At 42.4% G+C, this 18,111-nt stretch overlaps 1 protein-coding gene across 4 annotated transcripts in view; it reads left to right on the top strand.

Annotated features, from left to right (window-relative positions):
- Positions 1–18,111, top strand: part of LOC103740310 (ST18 C2H2C-type zinc finger transcription factor) — a 165,346-nt gene that overhangs the window by 99,045 nt on the left and 48,190 nt on the right. For all 4 annotated transcript variants that reach the window (XM_008840900.2, XM_008840902.1, XM_008840901.2 and 1 more), the window contains 5 exons: positions 6,386–7,171; positions 12,539–12,673; positions 14,306–14,396; positions 15,317–15,421; positions 17,695–17,888. In XM_008840900.2, coding sequence (XP_008839122.1) covers positions 6,386–7,171; positions 12,539–12,673; positions 14,306–14,396; positions 15,317–15,421; positions 17,695–17,888 — 1,311 coding nt within the window. The remainder of the gene's footprint in view (positions 1–6,385; positions 7,172–12,538; positions 12,674–14,305; positions 14,397–15,316; positions 15,422–17,694; positions 17,889–18,111) is intronic.

The following is an 18,111-nucleotide window of genomic DNA, read 5'->3' as shown; positions in this document are numbered from 1 at the left end:
GAGGATTACTGGTATTTGGTGGGGATATGTTATTTTGGTTTTTCATGTTATTATTTTTTCTCTGTGATTTTGACATGTGAATGTCTTTTGTAGTTTCTGATTCTTGTGTGAGACTCAAGCCTTTAAGTTTATGTCTGCTTCTTTTTGTGAACTTTATGTGTCTTTGTGGTTTACTTTTTGGGCATGAAATGCGGGTTCCTCTAAGTTTCTGGTTCTCTCTTTTTATTTTATATTGGAGTGGCTGGTTTGCTTTTGTCTTCAGGAGTTCCCACAGAGGCCCCAGTCAGATGAGGATCAGATGCTCTCAGGCTTTCTCCTAAGGTCTGCATCCCTCCAGGAAAGATTGTGGACTCAGGAATTTGGGGGTTTGACTGACCTGGGAGCCAGGCCCAGGAAAGATGCTGGTCTAGGGCAGCTGGTGGCTGTGCCATCCAGAGATGCAAAGGCAGATGGGGGCAGGAAGCAGCCCCAAGGGCTCCTGAGGACTGCACTGAGCAGCTGGGTTGGTCTGGTTCCAAAGAATCGGGAAGAGGAAAGGTCAGCCCCATTGTCCGGGAAAGAGGCTGGCATGTTGTGCAGACCCAGGGAAGTAGAGGGAGGTGAGGGCGTGGCCAGGCCCGGAGTACTCCTGGGTACCGAGAAGGAACTGGGTTGGTTTGGGTGCAAAGGATCAAGAAGCAGTGGTGGTTCCCCCAGTGTCTGGTGCTCCAAGACAAGGAATGGCATAGAACCCAGGCTAGGAGGAGAGATGGGTGGGGGAGATCAGATGGTGAATGTGGCTGGGGGAGTCAAGGCATGGAGGGCGCTATTGACTTACCCCTGAGAGAGGCCTGCGGGTGGGAGAGAGGTCTGCGGGTAGTGTAGGCCCAGAGAAGTTTACCTATTTTTAAGCTTACAATGGATAACTACTGTATATTTAATATTAGAACTACTACTGGTATTGATGCTGAAATTACCATAGAGACTGTTATTTTTCAGTTCTGCATATATTTCAGGCACATAAATGATACCATTCAGTCCATAGTACAGTGTCACAAGGTATGTAGGATTCTGGTCTCAATTTTATAGATGAAATCATTAAAGACTGAAGAAGGTAGCACAGTTTGTAGGTTGGGAAGAAAAAAATTAAGAAATAATCAAATGGACAAGCAAAATAATCACCTTCCAGTTTACTGTGCTCCATATTGGTTTCCCCTTGCGTTGACTCTCTTCAGAGTGTACATTGGACAGAGTTTTGACAATGTCTACATTAAGTCCCAGTTTCTAGAAATAACAGGTCATAAGTGTTCCTAACTCAAGTCAACCTAGCAGAGATTCTAAGTTGCAGGCTAGGGAATTGCTCAGCATTTAAGTGGACTGGCTGCTCTTGCAGAGGGCTCAGGTTCGATTCCCAGCACCAACATGGTGAGTAACAACCATGTGTAACTCCAGTTCCAGGGGATCTGACACCCTCTTTTGACCTCCGCATTGCACCATTGCATGACACAGGTGCACTTCCTACAATCCAGTCATTAAACTCTTGCATATATAATAAAAATAATAAATAAAATATTAAAAACAAAAAAAGATTCTAAGTTGCATTGAGTTTTCTAAGGAATTCTACACACAGCTATGGAAGGAAAGGGAGCCAAGTTAGCACCCAGTCTAGCAAAAGTGCATCCAGTCTAGCTGCTCCTTTACTCCGTGCATCCCGAGGTCTTTGCCTAACCCGGAGTGTTTCCAGTTGTATCTCCAGCTGGGCAGTCCAGGTAATGAAAGTGTGAAGTGCTCTTGAAGGTCACTCTTGGATCCTGTAAGCTGATCATTTTTTGCTTTGTCAGAACTGTACCCCGTATTCTCGCCTGACTTTCAGAGAGTTAAGTGTGAGCACTAGGGGATACTGGGAGGGCAGGCTGGCAAAGCATACCAGGAGGCAGGACAAGCACAGACTCCTGGAACAGATTTGAAAATGAGAACACATCTAGGAGTTCAAAGTATGCTAGTTTGTGGAGTCCCAGGAAGCATGGCCATATACTTGGGATTTACGAATGTCTGCCCTAGACCAAGAAGATTTAGGGACTGGAATTATATTTTTAATATATCGCTCTCAATAAACAACAGTCAAACCACTCTAGTTGGGAGCTTTGGAAGATAAATTCAATTTTCCAGGGCTTTTATTTCTAACAAAAATTTCATATTCAAAAGTCCTAAAAGGAATTTACCCACAAAAGTATCCTTCCTAGTTACAGAAGCAGACTGATACCCGGTGAGAATAAAATCCAGCTGCCCTAAAGGAGTTAATTCCAATGCGGTATAATTTTCAACTGATAACACACACACACACACACACACACACACACACAGACACACACACACATACCCACACATGCACACACATATGTAAGAATTCATTAGCTATAGGATTACCAACAATTCAGGGAGTACTTGGTTTACATCAAGGAAACAAATGTGAACTTTTACAGATAAGACAAAAAACATATTTTTTACTCCATATACAGGAAAGTATCACCACCACACATACTTTGAAATTCACACAAGACAGAGAAGGACTTGCACCAGTTAAAATGCCTTCTCTGCCACTTCCAGCCAGTGTCCCTGCCAGGAGCTGACCCTAGGAATTTTTCACCTTGTATCTTTGTGGTATTAGCAAAGTCTAGGTTAAGGTTGTATCATAGTTTTGTTATTCTTGTTGTTGTTGTTGTTATTATTTGTGTTAATATACATATTTTTACCTGTAACTTAAGGATCATTTTTTTCCCAGCTCAAGCTAGCTGGTAATGCATTCTAGTTACCTTCGAGTAAACTTGCTTTGGAGAAGACCTCAACTTAGGGAAAGAATTGGCTATTTATAGTCTCAATGGCTTCTCCTCGGGATGGCTGTGCTTCGTAAACATTAGCCTTCTCTTCTAGCTGTAGGGTGTTTGGAGAATGTGACAGAAGTCAAGACATAGACACGGAGCTGTATAGCTCTGGGCCTGGGCTCAAAGTGGTCTTGAGTAAGTCCTTAGACCTCTTAAACTTCAGTTTCTTTTGTGAGATGGACTGGAAAGCACTGTCTTACATTATTATGTTGGTCTTTTGTTGATGATGTTGTTTGTTTGGTTTGGTCTTTTTGAGGCAGGATCTTCCTGTCACTCTAGCCGACCTGGAGCTTGCTATGTAGACCAGGCTGGCTTCAATCTCACAGAGATCTCCTGTCTATGCCTCCCAAGTGCTTGGATTAAGGTCAGGTATAGTATTATGAAATAAAGAATGGAACACTGTGCAGGGCACATCAGTTTATTGGCCATGGAATGGGTTGTTGGATCATCTGGTCCCTGAGCCCCACTTATTTTGAAGATGAGAACCCAGACTCAGGACCAGGATCATGCAGGCAGGCAGTACCAAGCCAGTGGCAGGTGGGGGTCTCTGGACTTCACATACTTGTGCATTGTGCTCTGACTTCAGTTCTGAGAGGCAGATGCTGATCCGTGATTCAGTCCCTTCAGGTCTGCATGGTGACTTGCTGAACCTTCCTTGTATGTGGGCTCTGCCTCTCCTTAGGAGTCCCTTTTGATGAAAGCAGGACAACCTCATTCATAGTAAGGCCCCAACGTGTCCCCTGCTGTTACAGTCTTTGAAAATAGCATCTGGGGAAGAGGGGGAGGGAGAGCCATCACTTACTGAATACATGTTGGGTGTTCTTGTGATCTCTACAGTGTGCACACAGTGACATGCTGCTGTTCCCCATGGTGAAAAATGGAGAACCCAGGCTCAGACTGGCTGAGCAGCCTATGCAGCAGGCATAGACACTGGCAACAGAGGTCAGGCCTCCACCTCTCTGGCTGCAGGCTGAGTAGAAAAATCATTCTGCAGTGCAAACAAAACAGGCAGCCCTTGACAGAGCTCAGAGAAACCAGTGCCTTGTCACAGATCTGTGATGTTTGAATGTTAACTCAAGGTTTTTTTCATGCCCACAGGGAAAACCAGGGAGGGGTTTGGGAGCAGGAAAAGTTGGTTTGCAGCTTGCAGACCATCCCTAGAAACCAGTGCATGCAACACACGTGGGCATCTGTAGCTACAGGGCTCCCCTCTTTCTGAAGAATAATTAATAAATATTTTCTTTTAGCATATAACAAACAGTTGAACCAAACAATTATGTAAACTGGAAATGACCCAAAATGCAAGCAGTTGGCAGCCACACAGTGAAGTGCATTGTCGTGCACATGTGCGAGTTCCTCACTCCGCCTCTCTGGTGATCTGCACTTAATAGGAATATTTTAAACTATGTAGCTAAGCAACAGAGGTAATTGTTGCTTTCTAGAGCTTTTGTTAGCACTCTAACACAGCCCAAATATGCATAATTAGGTATAATGTCTATAAATCATTATTGTACACATGTGGGTAGTTAAGTGGAGTGAGAGAATAGTTCAATGAATTGAGCGTACTCACTGAAAATGCTTTTTATTTGTTTTCTGTAGTTCATAATACTTTAAAATTATCATAACCCCTTACACTTTCTCTTAATAGCCAACTGTGATATTGAGAAAAACTTCATTTGCATTTTAGACTATGTTTAATATATTATTTAAACCTGGAGTTGCTCTGATACGGATTCAGGAGAGCATAGGCCCATCCTATCAAACATTACGTGCTTGTTTATCCAGCCTCTTTTCTAGGAACTGAAATGTTAAATTTTTCAGTTTATATTGAATGGATCCCAACAAAAGAGTGTACCCTATAATCAGCATTATTTACAGGGCTAGTGTTGTGACTGAATTCTTCTCTGCATCCAAAAATGCTTTTAGTTACTATGGCAATATTTACTTGATCCTGGCAGTCCAGTGTTGATTTAGGGAGATAATTACCAGAAAGGAAGATGATGGAGATGTATTTTTGAGTGTCCTTGTCAGAGACAATGTTTATAAAAAATTAAATGAGACCCCAAAAAGGCCCATTGTTCTCCAGGCAGACACCTCTCCTGCAGCCTCACACTGATAGCTATGCTTTTCTTCCCTCCAAAGATGTTTATTAACACAGAAAGCTCTTCACTTGGTGTCTTTAACAGTCTTTAAGGGGCTTTATTATTTTATGTTTCCCATTCCCCAACCTGCCTTTGAGATGCATAAATGGTCCCTCCTTTTGTTTGATTTTGTTTTGTCCTAGTGGATGTCAGAGAATGCCGGCTGGGCTGTTTGGTACATTTCACAGCCTGGTGTGCACTGGATACCATCTCATAGGCCTGGCCAAGCTAGTGTCACTTAGTTGGAATGTTTGCCCTGGGGCAGCCATGGTACCCTGATCTTACATACATACATATATACGTACAATCTGTCACACCAGCCAAATGAAAGGGGGACACTGACAGCGACCCTGGGAACAGCTTTCCTTCAGACTGGCCTGGGCACTTGGAGCCTGCTCTTGGTCACAGGGTTCCTTGACTTCGGACGTGAGCTGGTCCTGTACTGAGAACAACTGCTTCACAGTATCCTTCAACCATCCCCACCTTTCATCTGCTTTACTTTTTCATGCAAATGCATGCAAATACCAGACTAGAAATGTGTTACTGTCTATTATGTCCAAGCCTCTTAATTATCCCATTTGGTTTTGCCTGGATATAAAATTGTAATGTGGCACTTACAGAGTAACCAGAAAGTCTTGAGAGCTTCAGAATCCCTTAGTTAAGATCTCTGTATGGATGCCTTGGTACATTACCTAACATTCCATAAAATCAGGAATATTTCTGAGACACTGTGGAGAACAGAATTGAAATAAGCTCCAAATGTAAATTGTCATGCCACAGAGAAGTCTGATAAGCATGTTCCTTACAGGATGTGCTATGTATGTTGTTTCTCCCTGGTTGGCTAAGATACATGAATATCAGAGGTACAAGAGCAGTAACTCCAGACTCAGGCTATGTTGCTACTAAGTGCTTATCATGGACAGCTGCCCGTAGAAGGACTTCACTCTTCATATGCTGGAAGTCATGAAAGCCTATTTCTTTAAGGATACTTTGGAGAAAATTAGGCTCTAAGTTTATTTTGTTTTATAGCATATATTTTTTCTCATTAACGTTTGTAAAAGTAATAGATACTACACATTACACATATTTTGTATGCATACCAGTATGCATACACATATACATGCACACACATATGCACACATTTACATTTACATGTATATGTATTGTAATACAAGTTACATTAATTTCTTTTAGTTTTTTGCTGTTCAATTGGATAATTTCTTAGAAGTAGGATGTCAGTGTAGTCCAGGCTTGCCTTGAACTTGCAATCTAATTACCTCTGCCTCCTGCATGTTGAGATTACACACATGTACCACTAGACTTGCTCTCTTTGAAATATTTTTTACTCTGTTTTTTTAATATTGGTTTTCTCTTTTTTTGTAGAAGGAAGCCTGCTAAAACCCACAGATGAAGCCCTTCATTCACCTGCACAAGAAAACTCCCTCAGGAAAGAAGATCTATACACTTGTTATCCAGAGCTCATGGTCAAATCTTTAATGCACTTGGGTAAATTTGAAAATAATGTTTCTGTTCAGAACATAAGTGAAAACTTAAATGACAGCGGCATCCAGTCTTTAAAAGCAGAGAGTGATGAAGCTGACGAGTGCTTTAGGATTCATGTGGATGATGGAAGAGACACAGTTGATGGTTCCAAGCCAGCTTTCTGCTCCTCTGACAGTGAAAGTAACTCTGACAGTACAGAGAATGGGTGGGACAGTGGCTCCAACTTGTCAGAAGACACCAAACCTCACAGAGGCCCCAAATACAGGTTGAAAGACAGAAAAAAGGACCTGTTGGAAGCTCCTGAAATAAAATCTGAAGGTGACAAACTTATTTCTTACGAGAATAGGTGTGATTCTGACACAGATGGAAGAGACTCAGCGAACACTCGTGTGGAACCCTTGAATAGTGAAGCCCAGCCTTCTTTCCCAGAGGCTGAAGAAGATGGCAAGAGCCTGGTCACCGTTCCAGAGGAGCCTGGTGACATGGAGAGAACCCGAGGGAGCCTGAGTCTGCTTGAGCAGGCCATTGCCCTTCAGTCAGAGCGAGGCTGTGCTTTCCATCATACTTACAAAGAGCTGGACCACTTTCTCCTGGACCGCCTGGTGGGGGAAAGGAGGCAAACCAAAGTTACTGACACGGGTGGAAGACAAATCCTTAACAATAAGCGTAAGGCACATTTTTATATTTGCTGTAGGAATTAAGTTGATTTAGGGTTTGAAAAAATGTTAACATTTATTATTCCTTCTAGATTAGCATTTCAAAAATTAATATAATTTTAGGGGGCTGGAGAGACAGCTCAGTAGTTAAGAACACTGGCTACTCTTGCAGAGGACCCAGGTTCAATTCCCAGCACCCACATGACACCTAACTACTGTCCCTAACTCCAGTTCTAGGGGCTCCAACACTCTCCCCTCCACAGGCATTGTACAACATGGGTGCATTTACATAGATGCAGGCAATACACTCATACACATAAAATAAAAAAATAATAAAATATTAAAATATATGTAATTTTGGAATCAGTTCGTAGTTGTGAAATGCACCATTTCTTCTTGTTATCAGCCAAGCTCTGTCAGCTCCACATTGTCTTCACCCCTAAAACATGGCATCTGTTTCTTTTAGTTCAGTCAATTCTTTAAAAACACATCATACCATTTTAAATTACTTACCTGGACATTTTAGATGATTTTAACTTATTAGACAAATCAATTCCAGAAAATTAGCTTTTTTTTCCTCACCCCTTGTTCTGAGATCATCTGCCTTTGACCTTCAAAACTGATGATCCAAGTGTTGTGGCTCACGCCTTTAGTCCCAGCACTCAGGAGGTAGAGGTGGGTGGATCTCTGTGAGTTAGAGGCCAGCCTGGTCTACATAGAGAGTTCCAGGCCATCTGGGGCTACAGGGAAACCCTGTCTTGAGAAAATTTTAACAAGGGGGCTGGAGAGATGTTTCAGCAGTTAAGACCACTGGCTGCTCTTGCAGAGGATCGAAGTCACCCACACAGTGGCTATCAACCATCTGTAACTCCAGTTCCAGGAACTCTAGTGCCCTCTTCTGACCTCTTTGTGCATTGCACGACACACGTGTACTTACATACATGCAGGCAATACACTCATACACATAAAATAATACAAATAATAAATATATATTTTAAAAGACAAGTGAATAAAATCACTTGTATTCCAAGCTGGATGCTCTGATCCCTAATCCTTCTTGGGATAAAACTAGGTGTTACTGTATTTATAAGTCTATGGTTTTCTCACCTCACCAGCTGGGGGTCCAAAAATATCTGGGTAAAATTTAAATTGGCAAAGTGAATGTGCTCAGAGAAGACCTTAAATTCGTCCTCCAGTATTAGGAAAACAATGCCCTCCCCCATGGGAGACCCTGCCTGTTCTACCTGAACCCTGTGCTGGGGGGGTGGGAGAAGGCTGGGGGAATACTGGTGATGATTCCAGTGGATGACAAGTTTCTCAGTGGTCCTCAGGTGCCCAGACAACATATTTAAGATGCATGTGTCCAGGGTCTAGTCAGATATATTAAGAGCTCCAAAGTTTGCATTTTTGTCTCAGCAAGTTTTCAGAAGATTCTTGGGAGCCCCTGGGGGTGTGACCACCAAATCAAGGAAAGATATCTTAGAGAAAGCCAAGACCATAGAGCTCAAGATCTTACAGGATGGACACGCTGGAGTGGTTAGAAGTTCTGACTATGGAAAATAATCTAGAGATGAATTGTTGGTGGTTTTAACACTTACCTACCATCTTGACAAATAATGCCTTGCAAGTTTGAGAAACTAAGAAAACAGAAAAGACTAAAGTGATGTCATAAGGGCATGAGGATAAAGCCACACAAACATCCTGCGTGGGTTGGAGTAGGGACAGAATGTCAACGATGAACATGTGGTTTGGATCAGGCCATTGTTTGTAGTTCTGTGCATGTCTTATCAGTATGAAACTTGTTAAATTGACCTTTTTAAAAAGGTAAACTGGTGGGTATGGTGGTACATGCCTTTGATCCCAGTAAACCGCAGACGAATCTCTGTGACTTCAAGGCCAGCCTGGTCTACATAGCAAGTTCCAGGCCAGCTGGGGCTACAGGGAGATCCTGTCTCAAAAAGACTGGGGAAAAAATAAAAGAAAAAAAGAAGAGTAAACTACAAGATAAAATTTTCTCCAAGTTGTGGTCTTAAGATATATATTTTCCCCATTATCACCTATGAAGTCAGAAAGGTATGTACAGTTTAACCTTCAATAACTTTTTTTCTTTTCTAATCATATAAAAATGATATTTCATCTTACAGTTGATGCTGTCCTACAGGCAATGAGAGCCAGTGCTTGCAGAAACTTTACTTGAACCTCAACTTAAAATGCTTGCTGATCTTTTGGTTATTTTTATAAAGTTTAAAAGTATCCAGTGTTTTCAGAATTAGTAAGACAATAGAATGTGTATTGTAAGCCTTGGTTGCAAGAATGTGGATTACAAGCTTGGAGGCTTGGAGAACTGATGCTGAGTCTGGAAGGGCTAACAGATGCCCCATGGCATGGGACCCTTGCAGGGTGACCAGACATAAGAGAGGCAGGCACAGAAGGGGGAATCTGCATTTCCATGTGGATAGGGGTGAGAGTGCCTGTGGAGCTCCTACTCCTCATTCCCACTTCCACTTCTCTCCTGGAACCAGGAGTCTGAGGGGCCTTGTTCTTTGACCTCCGTTCACATTTTAAGGGAGCATTCAGCCCACCTGACTGCCTTGCTGACTTCTTTAAAATCATCCTGACTTTGGAGACATCTTGGTCATGGTCTCCTCTGTAAAGGAAAGTGGACTTGGATTTTTAGGTATTATTCTACCCAAGTCTGCAGATGAGCCAGCACTGTCCCAGGAAGTTTGGTTAGACTGTTGTCCAGCCCGTGGTGGTGCTTTTCACAGAAGAGGAGCAATGTGAACAATGGTGTGAGTCTATCAGGTGTGAATGAGGGTTGTTCAAGGTGAACCAGGATGCAGCACTACCAGAGTGTAAGGTCCCCCTCCTTGTGCAACACTGTACAAAGGAAATAAAAGAAGAGGGCTTAAGAACTGCCCTGAGCCTGTGCTCTGGTTTTTTATCATGCAGACAGGTTCTGCCCTCCAGAGCATTTCATCCACATCTTTGTTTCACGAGGCCCAGGAGAGAGTTGCAGACAAAGGTGTGTGGTGACTGTCAGTGGGCCCCACCTGGGCAGATGCCAGCCTACGTTATCTCCAACACCCTCTCTGCCTTCTTGCAGACATACAGTGTAGTGAGGAGGGAAAACAGTGCCAAACCTTTCAGTGCTGAGAAATGTGGCCTCATGTGGACAAGATCCAAGAGAGGAAGGGCATTAAAATCAACACAGTAGTTCCTCTTCTCTCTGGTGTCAGACTTCTAAGAGCATTTCAGTAAAACTTCAAGGATTTTGACCAGTGGCCTTACAGGTTTTACATGCCCAAATCAACCTGAAGTTTGGAATTATACTGGATTAAATGAAACTTGTATGCACAAAGCCATAGAACATCACAAACTTAATATGCTTTTTTATCTCTTATAGAAAGAGTAGGAGTAGCCATTATCTTATTTGGATCCTGTCTCAAGTTAATGTAAATGCTGGCCCCCGGACATGTCCCTGTCTTTGGCTGTTCTCTGCTCACAGCTCTCTGCTTCCTGTCTCCTGACCACCTCTTGAACTATTAGTACAGGCTGCAACTTGGAGGATCCTTCGCCCCTCCTCTTTACTGAAACCATGCCCCATATAATTGCATTACACACAGCCTGCTGTGCCCCATCTGCCTGGAACTGCTTGTAATCCAACAACTGGGGTGACATAGTGGCACAGAAGCATGTCTGTTTATGCAGTATACTACGTACGCAGGAATATCTGTCACACCCATGACAGTGGTCTGCTCTGGGCAGCTTGCTTGAAGCAGGAGTGGGTAGAGCTTCACATCCTCACATGACAAGGCCCTTCCTGCTATTCCATGGCCAGTGGCTTCATGGGCAGGATCTTGTAGATTCCTTCTATTCACAATCAGCCTCAAGATTGCTTATTATTCTTGCCGGTTCACATTGAGAGTCTCGCAGCCCTCCTGCAAGCTGCTTGCTTCCTTCTCTAAGGGCTCACACACCCCTCATTTGTTAAATGCCCTGTAAGGGAGATTACTCATGATTTGTATCATCCTGAACACAAAACGGGGCAGTTTAGGATATAAAATTACATTTCTGTGTTAAATTTATTTACCATCTCAGTCATCCATAGGTGATAGATGATGATTGATAGATAGATAGATGATAGATAGATAGATAGATGATAGATAGATAGATGATAGATAGATAGATAGATAGATAGATAGATAGATGACAGATAGATATAGATGATAGAAGATAGATAGAAGATAGATAGATGATAGAAGATAGATAGATAGATGATAGATAGATAGATAGATAGATAGATAGATGATAGGTAGATAGATGATAGAGAGATAGATAGATAGATAGATAGATAGACAGATAGATAAATGATAGATAATGCTAACGTCATCAGTATTTCTGTTTCATACTCCTTTATGTTATATATTCATATGACTTCTGTCTTGTCCTTAGTACTGTGAAAACCAGACTTCTGAGCTTGTCTTCAGACTTTCCCTCTTGGGCTCTTACTCTGAGGCAACACTGCAAAGTGTTCTGCCCTTCCTGGGTCTGTGAACTCCACCCCACTCAGGTCCCAGGTCCTCAGATTGGCTGGACAGCCCCGCCCTCTGTACTTAGATCTCCTGTAAGTGCCCCACAAGAATGTTTCCTTCCTGTGTCTTCTTCCCATTGCTTCAGCTCTGAGCTTCTGCGGCAGTAACATCCATAGTTCCCTCCCATGCTCCCTGCACAAACACTTGGGTGACAACCCAGAGGGGATTTGGAGTCTTGGGGCATTGTGACTCTTGGTTGTACAGGACATAGCTCCTTGTCCCACCTGCCGTTGGCTGCTTTGCAGGAACCAAGCTCAACCTGTGCATGAGTGTCTGGTCCCTCAACCCCCTTGCTTTACCAATTACCAGTCACAAGGCCAGAGAGGCCTTCTGCCAGTGTGGCGGATTCTTTGTCTTATACTTTAAAATCTGGCTTTTTTCTAGACTCTGTCAATAAAGGATGGTTTGAGTTTAAATAAATTCTTTCTTCTTTCTCAGTTTTTCTTCCTTTTCTTCTTTTCAGGAGCCTGTTCACCTTCTGGCACAGGGTAGTTTTTTTCATAATGAGGATTTAACTACAATACATGACATGACAACTTAAAACCATCTCTGTATTTTAACAGTCCCCTGCCCTGTGTCAGCCTTTGCTTAGGAATCCAAGAAAATTGAAAATATGTTTTTATGCTTCCACAGGTCTTAGTTGAGGGTTTTATTCAAGGCAGTGTGAGAAGAATGTTCACAATGGCAAAGCTAACTAAAGTGCAAATGTCATCTGCAAGGCCGCTCTGTTGAATGGAAGGGAAGAGGCATCAAATGAATGTCTCAATTCAATTTCTCTGTAGATTCACCGAGGCCTGAAAAGAGGGAGACCAAGTGCCCCATCCCTGGGTGTGATGGCACAGGGCATGTGACGGGGCTCTACCCCCACCATCGCAGCCTCTCTGGGTGCCCCCACAAAGTGCGGGTTCCTCTTGAAAGTGAGTACTTCCTTTCCCTAAACCATACAGACACCTAGACACCTTCTCATATGCATCACTACTTTACAAGTTTGCCCTCTTTCCCTTCAAACTTCTAATTAGAAATTCGAACATAATTTTATCTTCATATGTCAAGCAATTTCTATCTAGCTATGGGTTTTAAATTATAGAATATTCAGAAACTTGAGGAATAGTAAAGCCAAGAGATCAAGAGACATTTGCCATTGAAAAGATAAAGCTTATTACCCATAGTCTAAACGGTGGGTTCTCACCACAACACCTGGTCCGTGGGAAATCTTCATGATGCAAGGGCGGGATGAACAGTGGGTAAGAGTCCCAGTGTGCTTCTGTGGAAGGATCAGCAAGGCAGGGTTCATCTTTGGTGTAGGTATGCTCCTAATGCTCTGATTCCTGACCCTGAGGTAATTAGGTCAAGGGGAGAGTGGTCCAGAATATGAGATAGCTGGGGTGTGGGCTACAGAGTGGTTGGTGGGCATTTTAAGAGGGTGCTTAGTGGACAGATGATATATTGTCTCTGTGAATTGACTGGCCCAAAGAAGAGCATTCCCCACACACACCGGGTCACCAAGGCCCCAGAGGTCAAAGCATCAGAGCATAGAAGTCTGCATTACCGCTCATCATGCCTACGTGGGCCTTCCTTAGCCTGACACAGCATCCATACACAGAGGTTAGGTTATAGCCTTGTGAATCTCAAGGACCACCTTCTCCTGGCCTCCCCTCACTGTAGGAGCATGTTCCCCATCGTGTTCTCTCATATCACATCAGCTGAGACCCCCAGAGCAAGAGCAGCCCTTCACTCATCTTCCAGCCACAGCCCTGCTGTGACTGGACCTCAGAGGTGCTGGGAAGAACTGGCTGAAAATTCTGATATGCTACAAATTTTTAGTCTTTAGGACAGATCTTAGACCACTCGATGTGGCAGAAATGAGGACACCTCAGCATCACCCAGCTGAGTGTCAAAATCTGGCAAATCCGTAGTTCTCCCTACCCAGACTTGCTACTCAACAGTTCTTCAGTCTTACCTGATGCTTTGCTCAGCCTTACCCTTAGCAGTTGTCATCTAGCAGGAGAAAGCACAGAGACAGACACTAGATAACACCAGTTAGGTTATAAAAAAGACTATATGCAGAAATCCAAGTCATGGAGAAAGGATGGAAAGAGCTTCATCACAAACCAAATTTTCCACTACTGACCCAAGGAAAAGAACCAAGAAGGGAAAGGAGGGAGAGGAGCTTCTCAGTTCAGATTGGACAGGACACCGGGGCAGGTTTGATCCCCAGACCCACAAAGAAAGTTCATCCAATGTGAGCAGAGCCATCTTGTTTAAGGTTAAATATACCATGGCACCCAGAGCTATTAAAACATTTAAACAATTTAAACATTTAAACCCAGAGCAGTTAAAACATTTAAACAATTAAAACAATTAAAAAGCTCACTGGGTTTTGTTTCTGAAGTTCTCAGGTACTTTCTTGTTCAGTCTGAATATATATAGGGAGGGAGCATAATGGACTAAAACTGTATGGACATAAAATTGAGAAACAAATTTGTTGGTGTGCTATGTGTGTGTGGTGGGGAATTGTTCTTCTGTTTAATGTGATATTTTGTGCTTAGTTCTTGCCATGCATGAGAATGTGCTCAAGTGTCCCACCCCAGGATGCACAGGAAGGGGACACGTGAACAGTAACCGCAACACGCACAGGAGGTAATTTTGATGATTTGCTCATCTCTTTACATTACAAAAAGCAAGAGAAACTTGCCACAAATGCAGTAATGGGCCGTGTCTTGGGGAAAATCTCTGCATTGTTATTAAATGTTACTTCTTAAAATACCTGACAAGCAGTCTCAACCTGTACAGTCAAAAAGAAAGGAAAATCACCTCATTACACAGTTACATAAAGAGAATACATTCTATCCTTCCCTGGATCTCACCACCACACTCCGATATTAGAGGCTGACATCAGCATTCCTATGGCTTATCATGGATCCCACTTAATAGGCATTGAAAAGGTCTTCACTGTACAGTACAGAAGTTTTGGCTGTAAACATACAAGCATTAGATGTCATTTTATTAAGAGTGCAACTAAAAGAAAGCATATTTCTGTTATTTTATATTCAAATTTATGGGCTATACATGTAAATATTTTAAGTGGAATTTTTGTTTTATGTGCAAATTTTATATTACATGTAAATTATGTGATTATGAGGTACTGCCTGGTTTATAAGTATATTGCCCAAAGATTTCATATTCATGCCTTCAATTTAATTAGGGTAGAGAATTCAGTTTCTAAAATTTTGCTGAAGATCCTAAGACAAATCATGGAATTTTGCTAATTCATATAGTTAAATTGTGTGTAGAATTCCACTTAAAATACTGAGTTTTAGAATCTTTGGCTATCTCTCTGCTATGCAATAGTTTTATTTGTAAACTGTATTTACTGTTTGTCACCTCTGAGATGGGGCTAGGGAGCAAGTGCTGATACTGAGGTTTGCAGACCCCTTTGGGACCTTTTGTATAAGAATGGTGCTAGGTGAGCTATTACTATGACTTAACATTAGTGTGTGCCTGAGGGTGCTGTAGTGACATTGTTCACACTTGTTCTCTGCTTTTCTGTTTTGAAACAGTCTTTCTGGTTGTCCAATTGCTGCAGCTGAAAAATTGGCAATGTCCCAGGACAAAAATCAACTTGTTTCTTCCCAGACTGTACAGTGTCCTGATCAGGCCCACAGGTATGAATTCCCATGAAGTTCCTGACACCTTTTGTTCATGCTGGATTCTACCCAGCAAGGCTTCTTTTCCTGTGTGTCACTGCACTGTCTGCCTGTCATGCCGTAGTCACCAGTAGGCTGATGTGGACAGCATATTGGCAAAGCTAATCCAGTGAATGGTAGAATCATTTAAATGATAGAGGGGACACTCCAGAAGTTTAACCTAAAGTCCATCTCTTTGCAAAGGTAGCATGACATGGATGAACATAAAGGAGTGAAATAGCAGTTATGTGCATGTACATAAACAGAACTCTATGTCACTAATATGATACATCCCACAGACAGGTAGGCCCTGCTTTGCAACTGACTTCACCTTTTCTGCACAGAGGAAATTCTATCAGGAACTCTCAAAGTGAGTGATATTATGTGATGCCCTTCAGCTCCCTGTATTCATGGCGTTTCCACAATGGGTAGCTATAACAAAAGCGTCTCCATTGGCCCTTGAGCTCCCAGGAACTTCAGAATGTCTGAGTAGCTTGCAAAATATTATGTGCAAAGTATGTGTGTTGATGATTAATGTTTAAGCATTAAGTGCCTAATAAGTTTATTCTGCAAAAATCATGTATGCAGGAAAAGTTATTTGAAAATTAAGAAAGATAATCAAATAACTGTTAGAAATGAATTGCTGAAATACAAAAGCAGCTATTAGGCACTTTGGTATTTTCAGGTTATTCTAGTTTGCTTTCTGTCGTGATACCAAAAGCAGCTTGGGGAGGGAAGGGTTCCATGTACTTCATTCACAGTACATCTTTGAGGAAGTCAGGCCAGGGACCTGAAGCAGAAAACATGCAGGACCACTTCTTCCTGTCTCACTTTCTGGCTTGCTCAGCTGGTTTTCTTACACAGCCCAGACCCCCCTGCGTAGGTATTGCTCACAATGGGCTGGGCCCTCACACATCAACCACCAGGACTGGAGAGATGGGTCAGCAGTTAAGAGCATTGGCTGCTCTTGCATAGGACCCAGGTTTGATTCCTAGCACCCATAAGGTGGCTAACAATCATCAGTAACTCCAGTTCCAGGAGAATCTGACACCTTCTTCTGACCTCTGTGAGCATTACACAGTGTGGCTACGCTTACCTACATGCAGGCAGTACCCTCATACACAAATAAATGAATGAAAGAATGAATAAATAAATAAATAAAAATAGAAAAGAAAAAAGTTAAAATTAAAGAACAACAACAACAAAAAAGCCAGTCCTTGGCCACAGATCAGTCTGATCTGGGAAATCGCTCAACTGAGGTTCCCTCTACCCAAGTGACTCTAAGTTGTACAAAGTCAACAATAAAAACTAACAAGCACAAAATAGGGCTTTCCATAATATGTTGCTTCGATAAAGTCAATGAAAAGAATCAAAATTAACATTCGGATTTCATGAATGAAGAACATATGTCAAATGAAGACCATGAATTACTAAATAAATAGCACCATGGCCTTACTTATCCCAAAATGAAACTGGAATACTTAACTCACATTTATCTTGGAGTGAAATGATTACATCAAATAATGTGATATCCCCCCCGACACACACACAAAATAACAGCAATAAAAATGAGCCGGGCATGGTGGCATATGCCTTTAATCACAGCACTCAAGCCACAGAGGCAGGCAGATCTCTCTGAGATTGAGGCCAGCCTGGTCTACATAGTGAGTTACAGGGAGACCCTGTGTCAAAAAGACCAAAAAAGGGGAAAAAAGAAAAGAAAAATGAGCATACACTAATACAGTAATTTAGATAAATGTTGAAATAATTAGAATTCAATAGACAGGGTATTGAATGCTAATTAAAAACCTTCTTAGTGAAATTAGCACAGTGTTCAGGGTGAAAGTAGGGAAGATGGAGGAATACCCAGGGAGACTCTCCCAGCTCGAGTCAGGTTTTCTGCACTGCCTGTTGCACCATCTGCACAGTCACACGTCTATTCGCTGCTTATTTGATTGACTGTTTCATATGTGCACACCTTATCGGTGCCTTAATTCATGCTTACTGATAGTCGTGGGGGTATTTCTCTGTGGAGTGCAAACATTGGCCCTTAACAAGCTCTTCGTGAAAACCGAACATTCCTCTTTTACTGGGGATTGACTCTAACACAGAATCAGCAGCAGAAGCAGAAGCAGGCAGAGCCCACACATCGCTGTCTCAGTGCAGGTCAAGAGCAGGCAGGGTCCCTCTGCTCGGAGTCCTCACCAGCAGTTTCTTTCTGTTTCCCTTGAACTTCTTCCCACCTCTAACAGGACGAGTTTGGTGAAGCAAATCGAATTCAATTTCCGTTCACAAGCCATCACCTCTCCCAGAGCCACTGTGTCTAAAGAACAAGAGAAGTTTGGAAAAGTGCCATTCGATTATGCCAGTTTTGATGCACAAGTTTTTGGTAAACGTCCTTTCGCACAAACAGGGCAAGGACAAAAAGGACCACCATTTCCTGAATGTAAGCTTCAAATCTGAACCCCAGTACTCATCCCCTAAAATGCATCTTCTGGTGGGGGGGGGGCGTATGTGTTCAAATGTGTAATATGCTCCTTAGAAATGACAGGAGAGAATATGTAGTGAAATAACATAAGTGGATCATTGTCACTAATTTTACACTGATGTTACATTGAATTCGGTAAATTAATTATTTCACAGATACTGCCATTATTGAATCTAAGTAC

Source organism: Nannospalax galili, unplaced genomic scaffold (assembly GCF_000622305.1).
Source record: "Nannospalax galili isolate Female #2095 unplaced genomic scaffold, S.galili_v1.0 scaffold639, whole genome shotgun sequence".
In the NCBI taxonomy this organism is placed as follows: domain Eukaryota; kingdom Metazoa; phylum Chordata; class Mammalia; order Rodentia; family Spalacidae; genus Nannospalax; species Nannospalax galili.
This window is presented reverse-complemented; position numbering and strand designations above follow the sequence as displayed.